At 46.2% G+C, this 19463-nt stretch overlaps 2 protein-coding genes across 2 annotated transcripts; both read left to right on the top strand.

Annotated features, from left to right (window-relative positions):
• The first annotated feature begins 1351 nt into the window (after positions 1–1351).
• Positions 1352–3393, top strand: LOC131285144 (uncharacterized). The gene is made up of 4 exons (XM_058314004.1): positions 1352–1477; positions 1538–1748; positions 1916–2267; positions 2418–3393. The coding sequence occupies exons 1-4, from the start codon at positions 1352–1354 to the stop codon at positions 3391–3393; spliced, it is 1665 nt and encodes a 554-aa protein (XP_058169987.1).
• A 7604-nt stretch (positions 3394–10997) lies between these two features.
• LOC131285143 (uncharacterized) lies at positions 10998–19226 on the top strand. Its single transcript, XM_058314003.1, has 2 exons — positions 10998–16818; positions 19204–19226. Exons 1-2 carry the CDS (start codon positions 10998–11000, stop codon positions 19224–19226), a joined length of 5844 nt encoding a protein of 1947 aa, XP_058169986.1.
• The last annotated feature ends 237 nt before the right edge of the window (positions 19227–19463 follow it).

Genomic DNA, 19463 nt, shown 5'->3' with positions numbered 1-19463 from the left:
GATCCATAAATCTGAAAAAACAAAGTAGGCTGTGTTTGGTAGTTAATCTGCCCATGTGGTAAGTTTTTGTAATACTTAAACCACCTATTTCTTTAAAAACACTTGAACATAATAAATCTCAACATGCGTAAACTTGACGCTCGTAAAAAGGTAACTTTTTGTTTTCTTAAAGATATTTTCCATTTTCAAAAGGAATTTGAAAGTTATCTTTTCTTCTTGGCGTATCGACTTTATTGGTCATGCCTGCCCCGCCCCGTTAAGGGCTTACGAGACTTTTTTACCCTATGTGTACGTGGATAGTCAGTCCTCTCGTACAGGGAGGTCTCGGTTGGGATTCAAACCCACGCCGTCGAGGTGGTGAGCCCCGGCGATTATGAGCCGATTTTCTAACCGGCGCTACCGCTCGGCTGTCGCGGAACCCCCAATTGAATTTGAAAGTTATGTATCACTAATTTGTATCACTGCACTGCAGAACATGTGCGAACGGGGTAGTTTTGTGTCATTCCGATTCAGATTCATAAAACATAACGACTTTTTGCTCGATTCATCTTTGCTCCAAGATTCATAAGGCTAGTTTGGAGTGAAACTTATTTGAAGTCTCAAGAACAACATGAATAACCCAGCCCACAAAAAGTCTGCTAGAAAGCAGCCTACGTTTCGCAAAATCATACGCTTAGGTATAAAAGCACTGTTAGAGCGAGATTAATCGAATAATTACTGATGTGATGGAAAACTCATTTACGGGCTGTGCTCGAAAAAAAGAGATTGTTTAGATTAGAGCTTCGATTATGATAACTCAGCAGAGTTTTCTATCAGCAATTATCTAACGGTTGCATGGTTGTCCTTAACTCGTAGGAAGTGCGAAAGATGAAGCCTTGAATTTAATCCCTGCCCCTCCCTGCGGATTTATACGTCAGGCAGCTTTCGGAATCCCCTTTGAAGCTATCGACCGCATTTGCCAAATCATCATACCTCCAGGATAATCGCGTTGCAGCGTAAGCACGTATCAGAGCTGGACTGCATCGGTTCAAGAGCCGTAAATGATAAACGCACAATGCTCGTACCCATTTCAGGCTACAGCGAGCCATAGCACGGTGCGGTATAAGGGTGTTGCTCTAAGGAGTGGCTTCTTCTTACACACATTGCAAGGTCGCATTGAATGGTGATATCGTTTAGGCCTGTTATCGCTGCCAATCTGGTCGGTTATCAACCCCGGGCGAAAGTACGAAGCGAAGCCGCAAGCAGCTGGCAACGAAGTTTAGGGGTGCCAGTTTAGGTTGAAATCCACCGAAATCAACAGTTTTGTGCACAACGCTGGCCCCATCGCACGTACGCGCGTCAACACAATACAATGGCGGACGAGAGCCGGTACATCGTGAACGGTCCACCCCATAAGTCGGACATCTCCGCAGGTTGCGCTTCACTCGGGAGCTTCATACGCCGCAAGTTACTCCAGAACGGCACGGATGTAGCACTGGTGCGAAGCCTGTCCATTGCAACCGGCTTTCGAAGCATCTAACGTGAGTTTGATTTACAGATCGATGGCGTGTACGGTACGACGCTAACCTACCTGGAGCTATTGGAACGTGGATCGCAGCTAGCAGAGTGTCTGCGGACTGTTGTCGGCATCCGGAGCAATGACGTGGTGGGTCTGGTCTCGGAAAACCGACTAGACTTCCCCGTCGTGGTGGTTGCCTCGTTCCTCTTGGGCGCAACTGTAGCCCCGATCAATCTAACCTATAGCGAACGTAATATTTACTTTTGTAGCAAATGTATCCGCCGTTATTGCGTGTGTCTCGTGTTTGTATGTGCTTGAATGTGTGAAACATTATCTATCCAAAACCGTTTGCATGCGATATGACCGTCTTGAACTGACTAGTCCTCTCCCGTTTGGGTAATTTCGTGTTTACTGCAGGAGAGTTCGAGCATGCCTTTCGCCTGTCGAAACCGCGCATCGTCTTCATGTCGACATTCGCTGCGGATCGGATAGTGGTGGCCGCTTCTCGCTGTCGGGATTTTATCGAGCGCTTGGTAATATTTGGTGACGAAAACCCATTCAGTGCATCGACAGTGGATGGCGTACCGGTGGCGTTGCTAGACGAGTTTCTTACCCCGGTATCCTTCGTCAATCCGATGACACTCACCATCGCCCCAACAGACATTCATCGGCATGTCGCCCTTATAATGTGTTCATCGGGCACCACTGGCCTTCCCAAGGGCGTCCAGTTGACACAAGCAAACGTGATGGCCAGCGTTGCCCTAACAGAGTAGGTATCTTTGTACGGAAAGGACACACCTGGGGGGATTCTGAGACTTCCAACTAGTTTAAAATACGGAGATATTTGAAACTAGTTCTAACACTTCAGTTTTTCGTCAGGGCTTTTTAACAAGGTTTCATACATATGTTATTTTTTCAGAGAAACATCGGCTATGATGGACAGCGAGGAGGAGATGGTGGTGCTTTGTGTGTTGCCCTGGTTTCACGCATTCGGTTGCCTCAGCCTACTGAACGTGCTGTGCATTAAAGAGCGCATGGTATCGCTGCCAAAGTTCGAGGACTTCCTGTACCTCAGCTGCATCGAACAGTATCGCTGTAATACGCTGCTGACCGTACCTCCGATAGTGCTGTTTCTTGCCAAACATCCGCTTGTCGACAGCTACGACCTAAGCAGCGTGCAGACTATCATCTGCGGAGCAGCACCGCTTAGCAAGGAAACGGAGAACTTAGTACGACGCCGGTTAGGCGTTCGCTACGTACGCCAGGGATATGGCATGAGTGAGCTGACACTGGCAACGCTGGTCCAGAACGGTGACGATCACAAACCTGGCAGTGTCGGTCGCGTGCAAATCGGCACGCAGGTGAAAGTGATCGATCCGACATCGGGACGTGCGCTTGGACCGAACGAGCGCGGTGAGCTGTGCTTCCGAGGAACCCAAGTCATGGTGGGCTACGTTGGTGACGAGAAGGCAACGCGCGCTACTATCGACCCGGATGGCTGGCTGCACTCGGGCGATGTGGGCTTCTACGACACGGATGGAGAGTTTTACGTCGTCGACCGCTTGAAGGAGCTGATCAAATACAAAGGATACCAAGTACCACCGGCAGAGATCGAGGCGATACTGCTGTCGCACTCGGGTGTGCAAGATGCGGCCGTAATCGGCGTGCCCGACGAGGCTGCCGGTGAACTGCCGATGGCGTTCGTAGTGCGCCAACCGGACGCGTTGCAACTTACCGAGAAAGAGTTGATAGATTATGTGCAGCAGCGAGCCTCACCGGCTAAGCGACTGCACGGTGGTGTCCGGTTCATTGAGGCTATTCCGAAAAACCTAAGTGGAAAGATATTAAGACGTGAGCTGCGGGAGCTGGTACACACCATTCGATCGAAACTGTGACGAGGCTTATCGGTTATTGGTAATCCAATGGCTTACAGAGACCTGTGCTATAGCATCGATATCGTACCGATAACGTACCGCTCTTGCTTGGTCTAGTGGATAGATAAGGTTTATATCAATCAGGTTAAAGGTTTAGCGCCCAATTGCGGGATATGATGAACCAATAAAACTATATGCCTTTTTGGTACGGTAAACCGATTATGTATGCCTTTTTAATTTTATTCCTATGGAGACTTGTCTATTGCCGAGTGGCAACAACTTCATAGGACTATGAAACATAAAATGGCCAGTAAAAGTACGGAACCACGTGCCGTAAATTTGTTGTAAATGGACGTGTGAGTATGGAGCTATGTAGAGCTAGTTTGGAATCCTGGCTAAAATAACCAAATTCATGATTATTCCTTTTTCTGTAACTAGTATAATGTGCTTAGTGAATGCAGGCCTAAAAAATGTCATGCAAGTGTCCTTTGATTGTAAGTATTTATATATTTATTCCAATGTTTGAAGACCCAGCAAAAGACATCGTGTGTTGTAGTCTGTGATTTTTGTGAAGCGTCGTTGTATAGATTCGAGTCTGCTTATCCCAATGTTATAATAAGGGCCCAGACAGCTGAATTAAATTACGCAGGCACATCCGATCAGTGAAGTCAGCGGTTTGTTGCAGAATGAAGCCAAGTGTTCTGTTTCCTTTTCAAGAATGACTTCATAATGTTCACTTCATGTTGACTTCATGTAGTAGTAAGCATTGTACATCACTTTTTAAGTATAGGTTTAAAAGTTTAAATAAAAATCCTGGTATGCGTAAATGATGTGGGAATCATTGGCAGAAGGCTATCCTATGGTGACAAATTAATTTGGCTTACATACAACGAGAAGGATGAAATTGAACGAGCAATTATTTTTTCGAAGGTAACAGTGGCTTTCAGTACCATTGCCGAAATCCACCGTGGAAGTAACAAACAAGCGAATGGTTACAAAGGAAGAATCAGTTTTGTTGCTGACCTTTCAGAAGATTCGAAAATTTTCAAAAAATTGTGGTGCAGTTTTGAATTCGTAGAAAATATTATTAATATTTTTATACACAACATTCATACTATCAGTTACGGAGAAAGTGCATGAGTGAAATTATGTTAACAAGAATACCAAGAGTTTTGAGGTACTTTTTCCCTTTTCTTTACCCTATTGTTCTCTATTCTAGAACGTTGTTTGGTACTTCAACCGTGAATCAAAACGAAGCACTAGCTACCCTTCACAACATATTGTTCGTGACAGTGTTCTCTCGATTGTACACGAACTGCAAATATCATATTGTTCCTGCTACAGTTCGAACACGGGGTAATCCGATTCCTCAACCTGACTGAAGCTTATTGTTCTATAAATAATATAAACTCTCGAGAGATGCTTCAAACCACGGAAAAGTACACTAAACCAACACTTGGTCGATGTACTCTGCACGTGCAAAAAACATACACACACACACACATACACACATACACATACACACATATACACATATAGAAGAAAGATAAAACCGGATCGGACTCACCGACAGGAAGGACACTTGCAACGAACGCGCGAAACACGGCGTTGATGGCGAAAGGATCCTTGCCGTGCCTCACCTACGCAATCACTATTTCCGCAACGCGGGCGCGAACAACGCTATCGACATCAATAATGCATGTACTAATATTCTTTCGTTTCGCTCGTTCGCGAGATCTTGGATTTTATGTTCTTGTTCTTGGGCCACTTTGACCGGGCCATTTTTAGAGCGTACCGTGGTATTTTTTGCGCCTTTTTAACCGACCACCCACGTGATCCACTGAAGACAAATACGAAAAGAACGAAGCAAACCGTCGGCAAACATCTTCAGGTCCGTTCGCTTCCGGTCTGCTGCCAACCCCACCAGCCCCTGGGTCTTACAACTTTGCGGGATGCCGAATGAGAAAAAAAGGATACACGTTCAAACCGATGGTACTCAAAGGCAAGCACCTACGAGGGTTCTTGCGTTGATGCGCTGAAGGACGAACCGTTCGGTGATGTTGATGAAGAAAGAAAAGGTTAGTTTCATTTCTTGCTCCCGCACACCCACCCTACGTGTCAGACGAGTTTTTTCTATGCTTTAAGCGATAAGCGATTGTGTCAAAGTTTATTTTTGTTAATGAAAAGCTTTCTAATCGTACGGAGGCACACGAAGAGGGAAAAGCAACAGAGTATATCTCTTGCCATACCACGAAAGTATCACACCAAAAGCTACTGCTTTTTGCAAGTCATGTGCACGGCTTCAAGTGTGGTATTTGTGTTGCTTTATTTTACGAATAATGCTACGTGTTGACGATACTTTTGCCATTTATCATAGAGTGAACCAAGACAGGAAAGCACTTTGCCATATTAAAATATCTTCTAAGCAAGTCTCTGGACTCCGCAAGGACTGAGTCGGACAAATGCCTACCTACCTAAACTTCCAGAAGTATCATCCTGTGGGACTCCGTAACCTTCCAAGGTATATGATGCAATCTTCTTTAATTTCATCTCGCATTTGATAAGGAGAAAAGTGAATAAAATCTGACAACATCTATGCTGTAATTCGAAGCATAATACGTTATGTTGTTTGACCTATAAACCATCATAAGACGCAGTCGACAAAGCCCCGAATCATAGGCAACAATCATCTAGCTACTTGGCTCTAATAGCATGTGATTAATACATTCTTTGATGTTTTCAATCAACCTCAAACATCGTTTCCCCATCTGTTCTTAAAGTTCATAGTGTAGCTATCTATTTTAACAACTTTTCTGGGTCTAATGTCTGCATGTGCGGATATTAGTATTTTGGAGTGAAATTCATAAAAAACTATTCATAGTGATTCACATCAGGAAACTCTTTGCTCAAAAAAATATACTAAATAGTAGATCGTTCAAACAGACCGCTAAAAGCATGCGGACAAGATTCCATTATATTCTAGTGTAAATTTGAATCTTGAACAACATCGGTAAATAATAAATCATTCGGAGCATTTGTCTTATGAAACACTGTAAACTATTTTTTTAATCGCAATTTTTTCCCGCCAGGTGGCGCTAAATTTTAAGAAAATACAGCGACATCTACACGAAGATCTTTCTAAAAGCAGAGATATAAACCAAATCCCCAAAAAAAGGAAATTCATTTTCAACAAACTAATACTAAACGATGTATAAGCAGATATTTTTCACATTATTAATAATAAAAATGGTCCATGAAATGCGATTCTACGCCTTAATATTATAATTTGTGAGGGTCCATAAAAAAGATAACAAATTTGACACAAATATCAAATATAAATCATGACAACAGCGCTGTCTAACGGGATCCAATCGAAATGATACAGTGTTTTTCAGAACTATTCTAATTTGAAGTATAGTTATAATTCTAATAGAAGTTGAAAATACACCGTTGAACTGCAGACGACGGAAATAAGATATCGCAAACCATAAAGAAACCCATTGAACCTAATGAATTTTAATGTTTATACTCAAATTGTTGCTTGCTACAATGAGTGATATTTTTAGAGTATATATATATATATTGTAGAGTAGATTTTTGTAGTTGAATAATTTATCGAAGGTGAATTAAGCAACTAGGTATGTTTTCCAAAATTCAAAAGTTCAACGTCAATCAGCTTTTAAACCATCTTCATAAAATCGATGAGTTAATGAATTGTACAGGGAATATATCGCCTCTCAAATTACTGTTACACCATGCCATGAGCTTAGATAGCAATAGCATTGAAAGCGAGTGAAGGGAGCGCGAAAGTGAGATGCAGACAATTTCGACAATTTCTACCTTGAGCTTAGATAGCAATAGCGAAGATGCCGAGCGAAGCGAGCGCCAAAGTAAGATGCACAATTTCTACGCGTCGAAATTTCCCCTAAGCGTCGAAATTTCCCCTTAACCGCTATTCTGTTGCTAAGGGAAACCAAATACCGTATGCGTGATAATGTTTGCACCACCGTGTATACCATACCGTATGCGTAATAATGTTTGCACCATCGTAGTAAAATAGTTCCCGTTTTCTCTGGGCATACAAAACGAAATGAAACGTTTTCGTGATTTTGGGGACAATTTCGAATCGAACATTGCATCTACTCTTGGGAAAGGTGGTTCTTCAACGTGATGAAAATAACCAACGCAGAATAAAAATAACCAACGCAAAATAAAACTACATCCATAAGGTTGGGCCCAGTAAACGGGCCTTTTACCGGGCCCTGTAAACGGGCCACGTAAGCGGGTCCTGTTAACGGGTCGTGACACTGGGCTATGTAAACGGGTCCTGTAAATTGTTCGTGTTACCGGGCCCTGTAACCGGAACCAGTCAACGGGCCGTGTTACCGGGCCCTGTAAACAGGCCGTGCTACCGGGCTCTGTAAACGAGCTGTGTTACTGGGCCCTGTAAAAGGGCCGTCTTACCGCCGTTTACCGGGCCCTGTAAATTGGCCGTGTTACAGGGCTCTGTAAACGGGCCGTGTTACCGGGCCCTGTAAACGGGCCGTGTTACCGGGCACTGTGACTGGGTCCAGTCAACGGGTCCTATAAACGGGTCCTGTAAACGGGCCCTGTAAACGTGCACTGTAACCTGGCCCTGTAAACGGGCCGTGTTACCGGGCCCTGTAAACAGGCCGTGTTACCAGGACCTGCCAACGGGCCCTGGAACCGGGACCTGTAACTGGGCCGTGTAACCGGGCCGTTTTACCTAGTCGCCTCTCAAATTACTGTTACACCATGCCATGAGCTTAGATAGCAATACCGTGGAAAGCGAGCGAAGCGAGTACGAAAGTGAGATGCAGACAATTTCTACCTTGAGCTTAGATAGCAATAGCACAGTTGAACGAGCGAAGCGAGCACGCAAGAGAGATGCACAATTTCGACAATTTCTACCTTGAGCTTAGATAGCAATAGCACCGTTGAACGAGCGAAGCGAGCGCGAAAGTGAGCTGCACAATTTCGACGTTCCGGTTATCCCACGCACTTGACGGTTTCCCCACCCGCTGTGCTTTCGCTAAGGATACTATGGATGCAGGATGGTAGGGGAAATTTTTCTTGCGCTCAACGAGTTTTTGGTAGTCGATGGATACTTTGCCGAAATAAAACAAAAACATGCTTCACAGTTTCTTACATTCAAAGAGTTCGAAAGGAAGGGATTGAAACATTTTCCTGATGCGTTGAGAATATTTTTCTGCGCATCGCCAAATACTTTCCAGCACTTCACATTACAAACTGCGCGTGATGGTATTGCAAGATAACGTTCTCCTGTATACGACAGCATGGTTACAGTCGTAAAGTTGTGTACTGTTATCGCAATCATCGCAATCATTTAACCAAATTTATCGAAAAAGCTTCTATTTTACACCATGTTGGCAACAAAATAGCGCAAGTCTTTGCTTCACAATTTAAAAAATCTGAATTGAGAATGAAGTAACACCCATCCATGCCATGTACTGCCATGACCAATGTTTCTCTTTTTTAAAATCGCTCCCCCACTCCTGTATGCACCTCTGCAGAATATGAAAGATTCAAAACCAAAACGATTGTTGTGGAGTCTGAAATATTTTTTGAAAGAAAACTTGAAAGAAACTCTTGATAAGGGTGCCAAAGATGCCAAATTACAAATTTCCCACACATCCCATTTACTCTCAGGAGGTACCACCTGAGCATGTGCTGCGGGGTGAAAATAACCACCGCAGAAAAAAATGACAATAAAAATACATCTACAACGGAGACTAATGGAATAATGCACTGACCAGGGTAAACAAGCACAACCGCAAAAAAAAAAGGGAAATGGTGTGCATGCTGAAGTTGATAGGCAAGGTAAAGTATCATTTTTGAAGAGATCAGGTAATAACAAACGCAAATAAATAATTGCATGTATTTTATATTTCATAAATTATTTAAGTTAACCTACAGGCAAATTTTCTACCCTACCTCACTGTCAATTGCGGTCTTTGCAATAAAATATATATTTTAATCACTATATCTAAGCCAATATAGAAACTATTAAGAACTGTCAACATGAAAAATTATTAATAACTGTGGTACCGTTTCTAATACAAGTTGTCATTGCAGAAACCATCAAAATAGCACAATCGTTCTAAATTAAGCTATACTTCTGTTCCGAATGTCACCAGGATTGCTATTCGAGTAAATGAGTGGTGCTATTTTCTTGAAATATGGTTCAAAGCAAGCAGCAAGCTGACGAGTTTTTGAAAATTACTGTAAACAATTAACAACGAAATAAATGAACGTCAGTCATTTCTTTCACAATTCCATCATTGAATCAAATATTTATAATATAAATGTTTCCTATCCAATGTTCAGAACGTTCTTCGATTATGAACACATGGAACACATATAATGTTCGCAAAATTAAATTATTCAAAACAAAAATGTTGAAAAATGGCTGTGGCTTGGGGTATAGTAAATATATCTCAGTCCGTTGCATCATTTCTGCATGCACAACTGCCCGTAATAAGGACCCATTAATTATATAACGTCCGTTTAGCAGGAGGAAGGTGAAAAAAAAACCGCCAAAATCACTTGCTTAAAAACCAATAAAAGATAAAGCTTAGCTTAAAAACTAAAAATACTGCGAGGTCCGATTGTTCTGACACATAACAATCACCCAATCGGTGAAGGAATAAACATCGAAATAATTCTTTATGGCAGCTTTCCTTACACTTCGAGATTGGTTCTTATTAAACAGGAACATTTGATTGAATTTGAATCCAAAATATGTAAGAAATTTATATTGGACATTAAAAACTCGAATCCAGCCACTACCTTAAATTATATTTTCATTTAGTTACAAAGGCAAGAATGTGACCGTTTGCTTTGCAATCCAAACGAACTTACACAAATTTTTTGTGTAAAATCTTTTTGGCTTTGGCTACATGTTCGGGTTACTAAGGTAACAGAACGGTAGAAGATTTTGATTTTCGCTGTAGCAATTTGTTGTACAGCTTTAAATGCCAAGTTGAAAATCGCACAGTAGGCTTGCTCAAGTTGAACATTCATCTTCTTTGAGTCACAATCACGTACATAGTGTTCTCGCATTACGAATTGTTGTGAAATAGAAAGAAATTTTGTGAAATAAAAAGTGAGTTTTAATCAATTCCGTTAACGAACAGAACAAGTAAGTTCAGGTAAGTTTAAGAAAGGTTTTCCGGATCTAGACTTACGCTATACAATTGTTATTATTAGGAATGGATTCATCAGAACCATCACCAGTAGCATCCACGCCAGCTTGGTTGGCGCGAAATGCCACTCCGCCAAATGAGGCCGGAACAGTCTCGCCGGCACCTACAGCGGCCTCGACGAGATCGGTTGGTAGTCACAGTGTGGCCGTGGGAGTTGTGGAGCCTACCAATGGCATCCCAGTATCAACACTTCTACCACCACCACCACCGCCGAATCCCCCAATACCATCATCTTCATCGCACCATGAAGCCCGCAATATAGAAGCAGCGTCCAACCCAGTATTGTCACTTCCTCCACCACCAGCACCACAACCACCTGTACCATCATCATCATCATCATCGTTCCATGCTCAAGATACCTCATCCACGCCAGCCTGGATGTCTCGATATACCACACCACCGGATGAGACTCCTGAAGAAAGAAAAAAGCGGCTAAAACGGAAGCGACAAACGGAGTGTTACCACCGTCGACGAGCCACCGGAACAGTCTCGCCGGCACCTACAGCGGCCTCAACGGGAATGGTTGGTAGTCACAGTGTGACCTTGGGAGATGTGGCACCAGCCGCTTGCAACTCAACACCAACACTTCTACCACCACCACCCCCACAGCTGAATGTCCCAGTACCATCGCCATCATCGCACCGTGAAGCCAGCAACATAGAAGCTGCATCCGTCCCAACATCGTCACTTCCACCACCACCAGCACCGCAACCACTGGTACCATCATCATCATCATCGTTCCATGCTCAAGATACCTCATCCACGCCAGCCTGGATGTCTCGATATACCACACCACCGGATGAGACTCCTGATGAAAGAAAAAATCGGCTAAGACGAAAGCGACAAACGGAGTGTTACCACCGTCGACGAGCCACCGGAACAGTCTCGCCGGCACCTACAGCGGCCTCGACGAGATCGGTTGGCAGTCACAGTGTGGCCGTGGGAGTTGTGGAGCCTACCAATGGCATCCCAGTATCAACACTTCTACCACCACCACCACCGCCGAATCCCCCAATACCATCATCTTCATCGCACCATGAAGCCCGCAATATAGAAGCAGCGTCCAACCCAGTATTGTCACTTCCTCTACTACCAGCACCACAACCACCTGTACCATCATCATCATCATCATCATCGTTACATGCTCAAGATACCTCATCCACGCCAGCCTGGATGTCTCGATATACCACACCACCGGATGAGACTCCTGATGAAAGAAAAAATCGGCTAAGACGAAAGCGACAAACGGAGTGTTACCACCGTCGACGAGCCACCGGAACAATCTCGCCGGCACCTACAGCGGCCTCGACGAGATCGGTTGGCAGTCACAGTGTTGCCGTGGGAGTTGTGGAGCCTACCAATGGCATCCCAGTATCAACACTTCTTCCACCACCACCACCGCCGAATCCCCCAATACCATCATCTTCATCGCACCATGAAGCCCGCAATATAGAAGCAGAGTCCAACCCAGCATTGTCACTTCCTCCACTACCAGCACCACAACCACCTGTTCCAACATCATCATCGTCATCAGTGTACCATGCCCAAGAGACCACATCCACGCCAGCTTGGATGGCACGATATGCCACTCCACCGGATGAGACCTCCGATGATAAAAAAAAGCGGCTGAAGCGAAAGCGAAATGCGGAATCCTACCACCGTCGTCGAGCCGCCGGAACCGTCCAGCCGGCACCTACAGCTGCCTCGACGGGAACGGTTAGCAGCCACGATGTGCACGTTGGAGCTGTGGAGCCAGTCACTTCCAATCCAACATTAATATTTCTACCACCACTACCACCGCCACCAAATCCCCCAGCACCATCATTATCATCATCGCACCACGAAGTCCGTAATGATGAATCCTCATCCACGTCAGTCCATGTTCCTGCATGTCATCTCCCGATTCGGCAACGCTGGGAAGCTATATTGCGGGATAGACTTCAACAACGGAACCGCAGTGGTAGATTGAAGGTGGCACTTGGTGACCTGGATAGCTACAACCGTCCGGAGCGACATAGGCTGAGTGCTTTCGAACCTTGCCCTTTTTGTACGGCGTTGAAGTGGCCAGGGGAGACGGGAAGAATATGCTGCAACGGTGGCCAAGTTCTGCTGCCATCATTTCGCGAACCACCTAGAGAGCTGTTGGAGCTATTCGACGACGACGCATTCATGCGCAACATTCGGGGGTATAACAACGCATTCGCGTTTACCTCAATGGGGGCATCGATGCGTCCAGCGGATCGTGTACGACAGGATCAAGAAGTCGCTGGCCAGTTCGGGGTGTATAACTACCGAATTCAGGGCGCACTTTGTCATCGCATCGGTACACTTGGCCATCGTGCAGAGCAAGCGCCGAGGTACGCGCAGCTCTATTTTTACGATTCGAACAGCGTGGAACATAGCGATCGAATGGTGGACGCGCGTCTGGCATACACTCCGAACCTGGATCGAGCAATAGTCCAACGCATCCAAAACATCCTGCAAGGATGCAACCCGCTTGCCGCCCAGTTTCGCCATGCATTCGAGCGGATATGCGGATCGGAGAATTTGATGCTGCGCATACACGCACGATTACCGGGGCTTGATCAGCGCCGCTACAACCAGCCTACCGTAGACGAAGTCGCTGGCATTTTTCTCTGCTCCGAGCAAGGAAATCCACGTGATGTTGTACTGCAGGATCGTGACACCGGATATCTTAACAGGGTATACGAGTCACACCAGCTGTTCGACGCCATGCAGTATCCGCTCCTGCATCCACACGGTGAAGTTGGATGGACGTTTGGCATGCCAAAACAGCCAAGACGCGACGTAAGCGCTGCACGACGGCCCCAACGTGACGGCCACAATGCGGATGATGGTGACCAGGACGCTGAAAATCGAGAAGCCATCCGTGCATCAGCGAGGCAAATTTCTCCCCGCGAATATGCCGCATATCGGCTGTGTTTTCGGCGAGAGGATATGTCCCTCATTCACCGTGGCGGCCGGCTTATGCAGCAATACTGCGTGGACCAATGTTGTAAGATCGAGGAGCAGCGCTTGAAGTTCCAGCGAGAAAATCAGGCGCAGCTACGTGCCGATGCCTACGGTGGCCTTATGGATTTGGCCGGCCCAGTCACCGTACAGCCAGGACAGGAACCACGCACACTGGATCAGATGGGTACGCGTATTATCCTATCTCCCACGTTCCCCGGCGGCGACCGATACATGCGCGCTCAGTATCAGGACGCAATGGCCATCGTACGGGCGATCGGAAAACCCGACCTCTTCATCACGGTCACGTGTAACCCGAACTGGCCGGAGATTACTGGGACGTTGCTGCCCCGCCAGAAGGCCGCCGATCGACCCGATCTAACGGCGCGTGTGTTTCGGCTAAAGTTAAAATCCCTGCTGGAGGACCTGTCGGCCGGAGTGCTTGGCCTCGAAATAGCGCGAATCCACGTGATCGAGTACCAGAAGCGAGGTCTTCCGCACGCACACTGCCTGGTGATTCTTGCTGAAGCCGACAAGCCACGGTCAGCGGCGGACTACGACAGACTGGTGTCGGCCGAAATTCCGGATCCTGCCAACGAAGAGCTCCACGAAACTATCTGCAAGTCGATGATGCACGGACCATGCGGTAGCTGGAATCCGGCTGCTCCTTGCATGAAAGATGGTGTGTGCTCGAAACGGTTTCCCAAGCCGTTTTGCGATGAAACGCGGCAAACGGAGGACGGGTATCCGATGTACCGACGGCGAAACGATGGCCGGACCGTTGTCGTCAAAAACGTAGCGCTGGACAACCGCCACGTAGTGCCGTACAACCCGTGGCTGTCGCATAAGTACAACTGCCACATAAATGTAGAGGTGTGCGCGACCATCAGCAGCGTGAAGTACCTTTATAAGTACGTGTATAAAGGACACGACCGGGTCGCCGTTTCTACTACCGAACCAGTGGACGAGATACAGCAGTATGTCGACGCGCGGTACATTTCCGCGTCGCAGGCTGTCTCGACGATCTTCGGGTTCGAGGTTCAGGCCAAAACGGTCACCGTCGTTCAACTTCCAATACACCTCGAGAACAGGCAAAGCGTGGTATTTCGCGACACCGAAACCGTGGATGAGGTGCTCGAGCGCGGCCACCATACTATGCTGACACGGTTTTTCCAGCTAGCAGCCAACGATTCTCACGCGCGCAGGCTGACGTATCAAGACATCCCGGCCTACTACCGGTACGCAAAACCGTCAGCTACACAGCGGCTGTCGTGGCACGATGGCACGGGCAAACAATGGATCCGCCGTATCCAACAGAACGCTATCGTTGTTGGTCGAATGGTCTACTGCCCTATCTCGGATATGGAACGTTACTGTCTGCGATTGCTGCTCTGCTACCGTAACGGTCCGACTTCCTTCGAAGATTTGCGCACTGTAAGCAGTTCCGTGTGTGGTTCCTTCCAGGAGGCAGCCGCCAGGTCCGGGCTGCTGCATGATGAATCGGAGTGGGATCGGTCGCTCCAGGAAGCGGTATCATTCCAGATGCCATCCCAGCTGCGTCACCTGTTTGCCCTGATATTATCGGAGGGTAAGCCGCTAAACCCTCACAGCCTGTGGGAAGCATACGCCGATCATCTGTGCGAGGACTACCATCGGCAACATCGAGAGCGCTACACGGTGGACGATTCCGAGCAAAATCGCCTTTTGCGTGCGGCGGAACACTTCTGGGCTTTGCGGTCGATTGACCAGTATCTACGTGGGACAACGCCGCCGAAGACACTGGAAACGTTTCCCAGTATGCCACAGCTATCTCAGTTTTCCCACCTTCCGGCCGAGTTGCTGCAGTTCGACCGAGCGACCAACGCGAACGTTTTAATCGATGCAGAACGCTCTTACAGCATCACGGGGTTGGATAGAACGCTTCGTAACGTGGACCGGTTGAATGCAGAACAGCGTGCGGTGTACAACACCATCACTGAAGCGGTTGATCGGAGCAGTCAAACGGAGCAGACCGGAGGACGTGCGGCAGACGAGGAAAGTGGAAGCCTATACTTCCTGGATGGACCCGGTGGCACTGGGAAGTCGTTTCTGCTCGAGACCATCCTGGCTTACACCCGACGTCAGACGAAGATTGCTCTCGCATCAGCCTCCAGTGGAATCGCCGCATTGCTTCTCACTGGTGGGAAAACAGTACACTCGACCTTCAAGCTTCCTCTAATTTTGGACGAAAATTCCCATTGTAACATACCCGCCCAGTCGCAGCTGGCGGACTTAATGCGGCAGGCAACTCTGATCGTGTGGGACGAAGCGTCCATGAGCAGCCGATATGCGCTCGAGGCCGTGGACCGCACGCTCCAGGACATCGTTGGAGTACGTCGTCCATTCGGAGGGAAAGTTATGTTGCTGTGTGGGGATTTTCGCCAAATCCTACCGATCGTGCCAAGAGGAACGGATGCGCAAGTGGTGCAGCACTGCATCAAACGGAGTCCGCTATGGCACCTCTTCCGTGTGTTGCGGTTGCGGGTGAACATGCGCGTCCAAACGGCTCCGAACGCACGGGATGCAGATGATATTCAGGAGTTTGCCGATTTTCTGCTTCGCATCGGAGAGGGTCGGCATCAAACGCTTCCGGGATTGGACGCCACCTTCGCCAAGCTGCCACGTGACATGATGCTGCCCCGGACAGGCAATCAGCAGAGCGACGTTCTATCGCTGATCGATCACGTCTACCCAGATCTTGGTCGGCAATATCAGCACTCCGGATTTTTTACCGACCGAGCTATCCTGTCACCACGGAACGTCGACGTGACCGCAATCAACAATAGCGTGTTGGAAGGGCTAACGGAACCGGAAGAAGTGTATCTGTCTGTCGATACATTAGTCAATAGCGAGGAACAAGATACGCTAATGCTGCCGACCGAGTTTCTAAACTCGCTAAATATGAGCGGCATTCCGGTGCATAGGTTACGGTTGAAGCGGTATACGCCAGTACTACTTCTCCGTAATCTCAACACCGAGCGTGGATTGTGCAACGGAACGCGGCTGCAGATCGTGTCACTTAGACCGCATTGCCTACATGCACGGATTCTGACGGGCAAGCGGCAGGGTGAAGACGTATTGTTGCCCCGTATCTTCTGCGACAGCAATGATGCGACCTTGCCGTTTCAGATCCGCCGTAAGCAATTTCCGGTGCAAGTGTGCTTCGCGATGACCATCAACAAGGCACAAGGTCAGTCGCTTCACCACCTCGGACTTTACCTACCCACCGAAGTATTTTCCCATGGCCAGCTCTATGTGGCTCTCTCACGAGTGACTTCGCGGCCAAACGTGACGGTCTTGATCGTGAACCCACATAGAGAGGAGGACGACGGTGTTGCAGTAAAGAATGTTGTGCATCGAGAGGTGGTAAGCGATTGAGCCGGCTGCAATGTGTCATTAGGGTGAGTTCCTACACGCAAAGTATTTATAAATGTAGCAGCTCATTTCATTCTATTCCTTTCAAAATAATTAACCAGCAATCGAAGAACACACGATCGAGCCGATGGTAATGGTGTTGGAGAAAAATTGTGACGTATCGACAGATGGACGGAGTGCAATTGGGCGTCCCGGAATTGTATGCAAGGTAAATTAGTTCCTACGAAGATAGTAAATTATAAATGTACCATTCTATATAAATCTTTTCAATTACATTTCACTCATTAGCATATGTATATCTATGGTACGGTATTGATGATGAGATGATGATGATGAGATTTTTGTTTTGCAAATTTAAATGTAAATAAAAAAAAATGGAACAACATATCTTTGAGACACGCGCGCGTAAAAGTGGAAATTTGAAGTTGATCTTTCTGTAGGAACTGTATCGGTCGCTCTTGTGCAATCACGTGGCAGGCGCCTCGAATTCATCCATTGATGATTTTTTCGACGTGACCAATTGTTACACGGATAAGGTTTGCTTAATTTGCCAATCCTGGAAAGTGGTAACTCCCCTCCATATGTTGGATAAGGGAGATACCGGCTACACGAATAGGAGAGAGCATTTTTTGGCCGTGCACTCCGGAGAGCGGTTCCACGACTCCTGTCTTATGGAAGTTGTGCTAACCGTTGTACGCAAGGAAAAGAGAGCTGACTGGTCTTTTTCGTGAAGGGTCACTTTGATCCCACCACTTCGTGATTTGCTTTAAAGGTTAAACAAATATCTTATGATAACTCCGCCATTCTCAAACCTGTGTTGGGGTAAGAGGTGGGACTCATCATCATATTGCAAACCAATGGTGGTGGTACCTTGAGCATGGTCGAAAGGTGGAATTGGAAAGAAGTTCGTGATTTAAAATCATCGTATGAAGAGGTGTCTTTAAGGTAAGTCCTTACATTCGTAGTGCATAAAAAATGTACCATACTATATACTCCTTTTTTACTTTCCAGTCTTCAGTCAAAGGCCGCATCAGGAGTTCCCCCCCGCGAAGGAATGAGTTGACAGCAGCAGCAACAGCACACAACTTCGCGCCGATCCTGAGGACCGTAGCACACCACCAACCGTTCCAGAAGCAGGAGCAGTCACGCTGCACGGGAAGTGGCAACCGACGAGACCAGCCGCAACCCTCTGACGGTGGCGGAGGAAGCGGCCGTCTCGGAGGCCACGACGTCGGGCCGCTAACGAGCGGAATGTCGTCATGTCATCCGGCATAGATGTTGCCTATTAGGAGCTTTCTAGCGCAAGGCTTCATGAGAGCCTAAACGGCTTTCGGCGTCAATGATCTTCAATGAGCCATATGATTGAGACGATGATGATGGCGGTGCCTAAAACATTGTCGTTTTCTAACAGAATGTTTCATGTTTATATCAGCGTTTAAAGAGGTGTCTTTGAGGTAAGTCCCTACATTTGTAGTTCATTTTAAATGTACCATACTATATCATTCTTTTTTTAATTTTCAGTCTTCAGTCCGGAACAGCATAGAATGGTATAACAACCTTCTTAATAGAAACAAAAACATAGTATCGAGACGATGATGAAAGACGTCCCTTGAACATTGTCGTTTTCGAAATGATAGTCTAAAGTTTATATCAGCGTTTAGAGAGGTGTCTTTGAGGTAAGGCCTTACAGACGGAGTGTGTTACAAATGTACCATACTATATAATTCTCTTTTTACTTTTCAGTCTTCAGTCCAGAGTAGCATTGGATTGAATTGTTCTGTTCAGTTGAAACAATCTTCGCAATATAGAAACAAAACGATATGATCAAGACGATAATAATGGATGTCGCTTGAACATTGTCGTTTTCAAAAAGATAGTCTTAAGTTTATATTAGTGTTTAAAGAGGTGTCTTTGAGGTAAGTCCCTACATGCGTAGTGTATTTTAAATGTACCATATCATTCCCTTTTTTACTTTTCAGTCTTCAGTCCAGAGCAGCATAGAATGGTAAAACAATCTTCTTAATAGTAACAAAACCATATGATAGAGCCAATGATGATGTTGGTGCCTTGAACATTGTCGTTTTTTAACGACAGTCTTAAGTTTATATCAGCGTTTAAAGAGTTGTTTTTTAGGTAAGTCCCTACAGGCGTAGTCTATAACGAATATACCATTCTATATAATTCTCTTTTTACTTTTCAGTCTTCAGTCCAAAGCAGATATGATTGAGACAGATGGTATGATCGAGGCGATGATGATGATGGTGGTTCCTTGAATATTGTCCATTTCCAACAAAATGTCTTATGTTCATATCAGCCTGTAAAGAGTTGTTTTTAAGGTAAGTCCCTACAGTCGTAGTGTGTAACAAATGTACCATACTATATAATTCTCTTTCTACTTTTCAGTCTTCCGTCCAGATTAGCATATAATTGAATTGTTCTGTTCAATTAAAACAATCTTCC

The sequence above is a fragment of the Anopheles ziemanni genome, chromosome 3 (assembly GCF_943734765.1).
Source record: "Anopheles ziemanni chromosome 3, idAnoZiCoDA_A2_x.2, whole genome shotgun sequence".
Lineage (NCBI taxonomy): Eukaryota > Metazoa > Arthropoda > Insecta > Diptera > Culicidae > Anopheles > Anopheles ziemanni.
This window is presented reverse-complemented; position numbering and strand designations above follow the sequence as displayed.

Excerpts from the sequence above, each read along its gene's own strand:
- LOC131285144 (XM_058314004.1), top strand. The coding sequence starts at position 1,352 with ATGGCGGACGAGAGCCGGTACATCGTGAACGGTCCACCCCATAAGTCG. Across the intron at positions 1,478-1,537 it reads ACGGCACGGATGTAGCACTG|ATCGATGGCGTGTACGGTAC; the intron begins GTGCGAAGCCTG and ends TTTGATTTACAG. Across the intron at positions 2,268-2,417 it reads GCCAGCGTTGCCCTAACAGA|AGAAACATCGGCTATGATGG; the intron begins GTAGGTATCTTT and ends TTATTTTTTCAG.
- LOC131285143 (XM_058314003.1), top strand. The coding sequence starts at position 10,998 with ATGTCTCGATATACCACACCACCGGATGAGACTCCTGAAGAAAGAAAA. Across the intron at positions 16,819-19,203 it reads GACCATCAACAAGGCACAAG|TCTTCAGTCCAAAGCAGATA; the intron begins GTCAGTCGCTTC and ends TTTACTTTTCAG.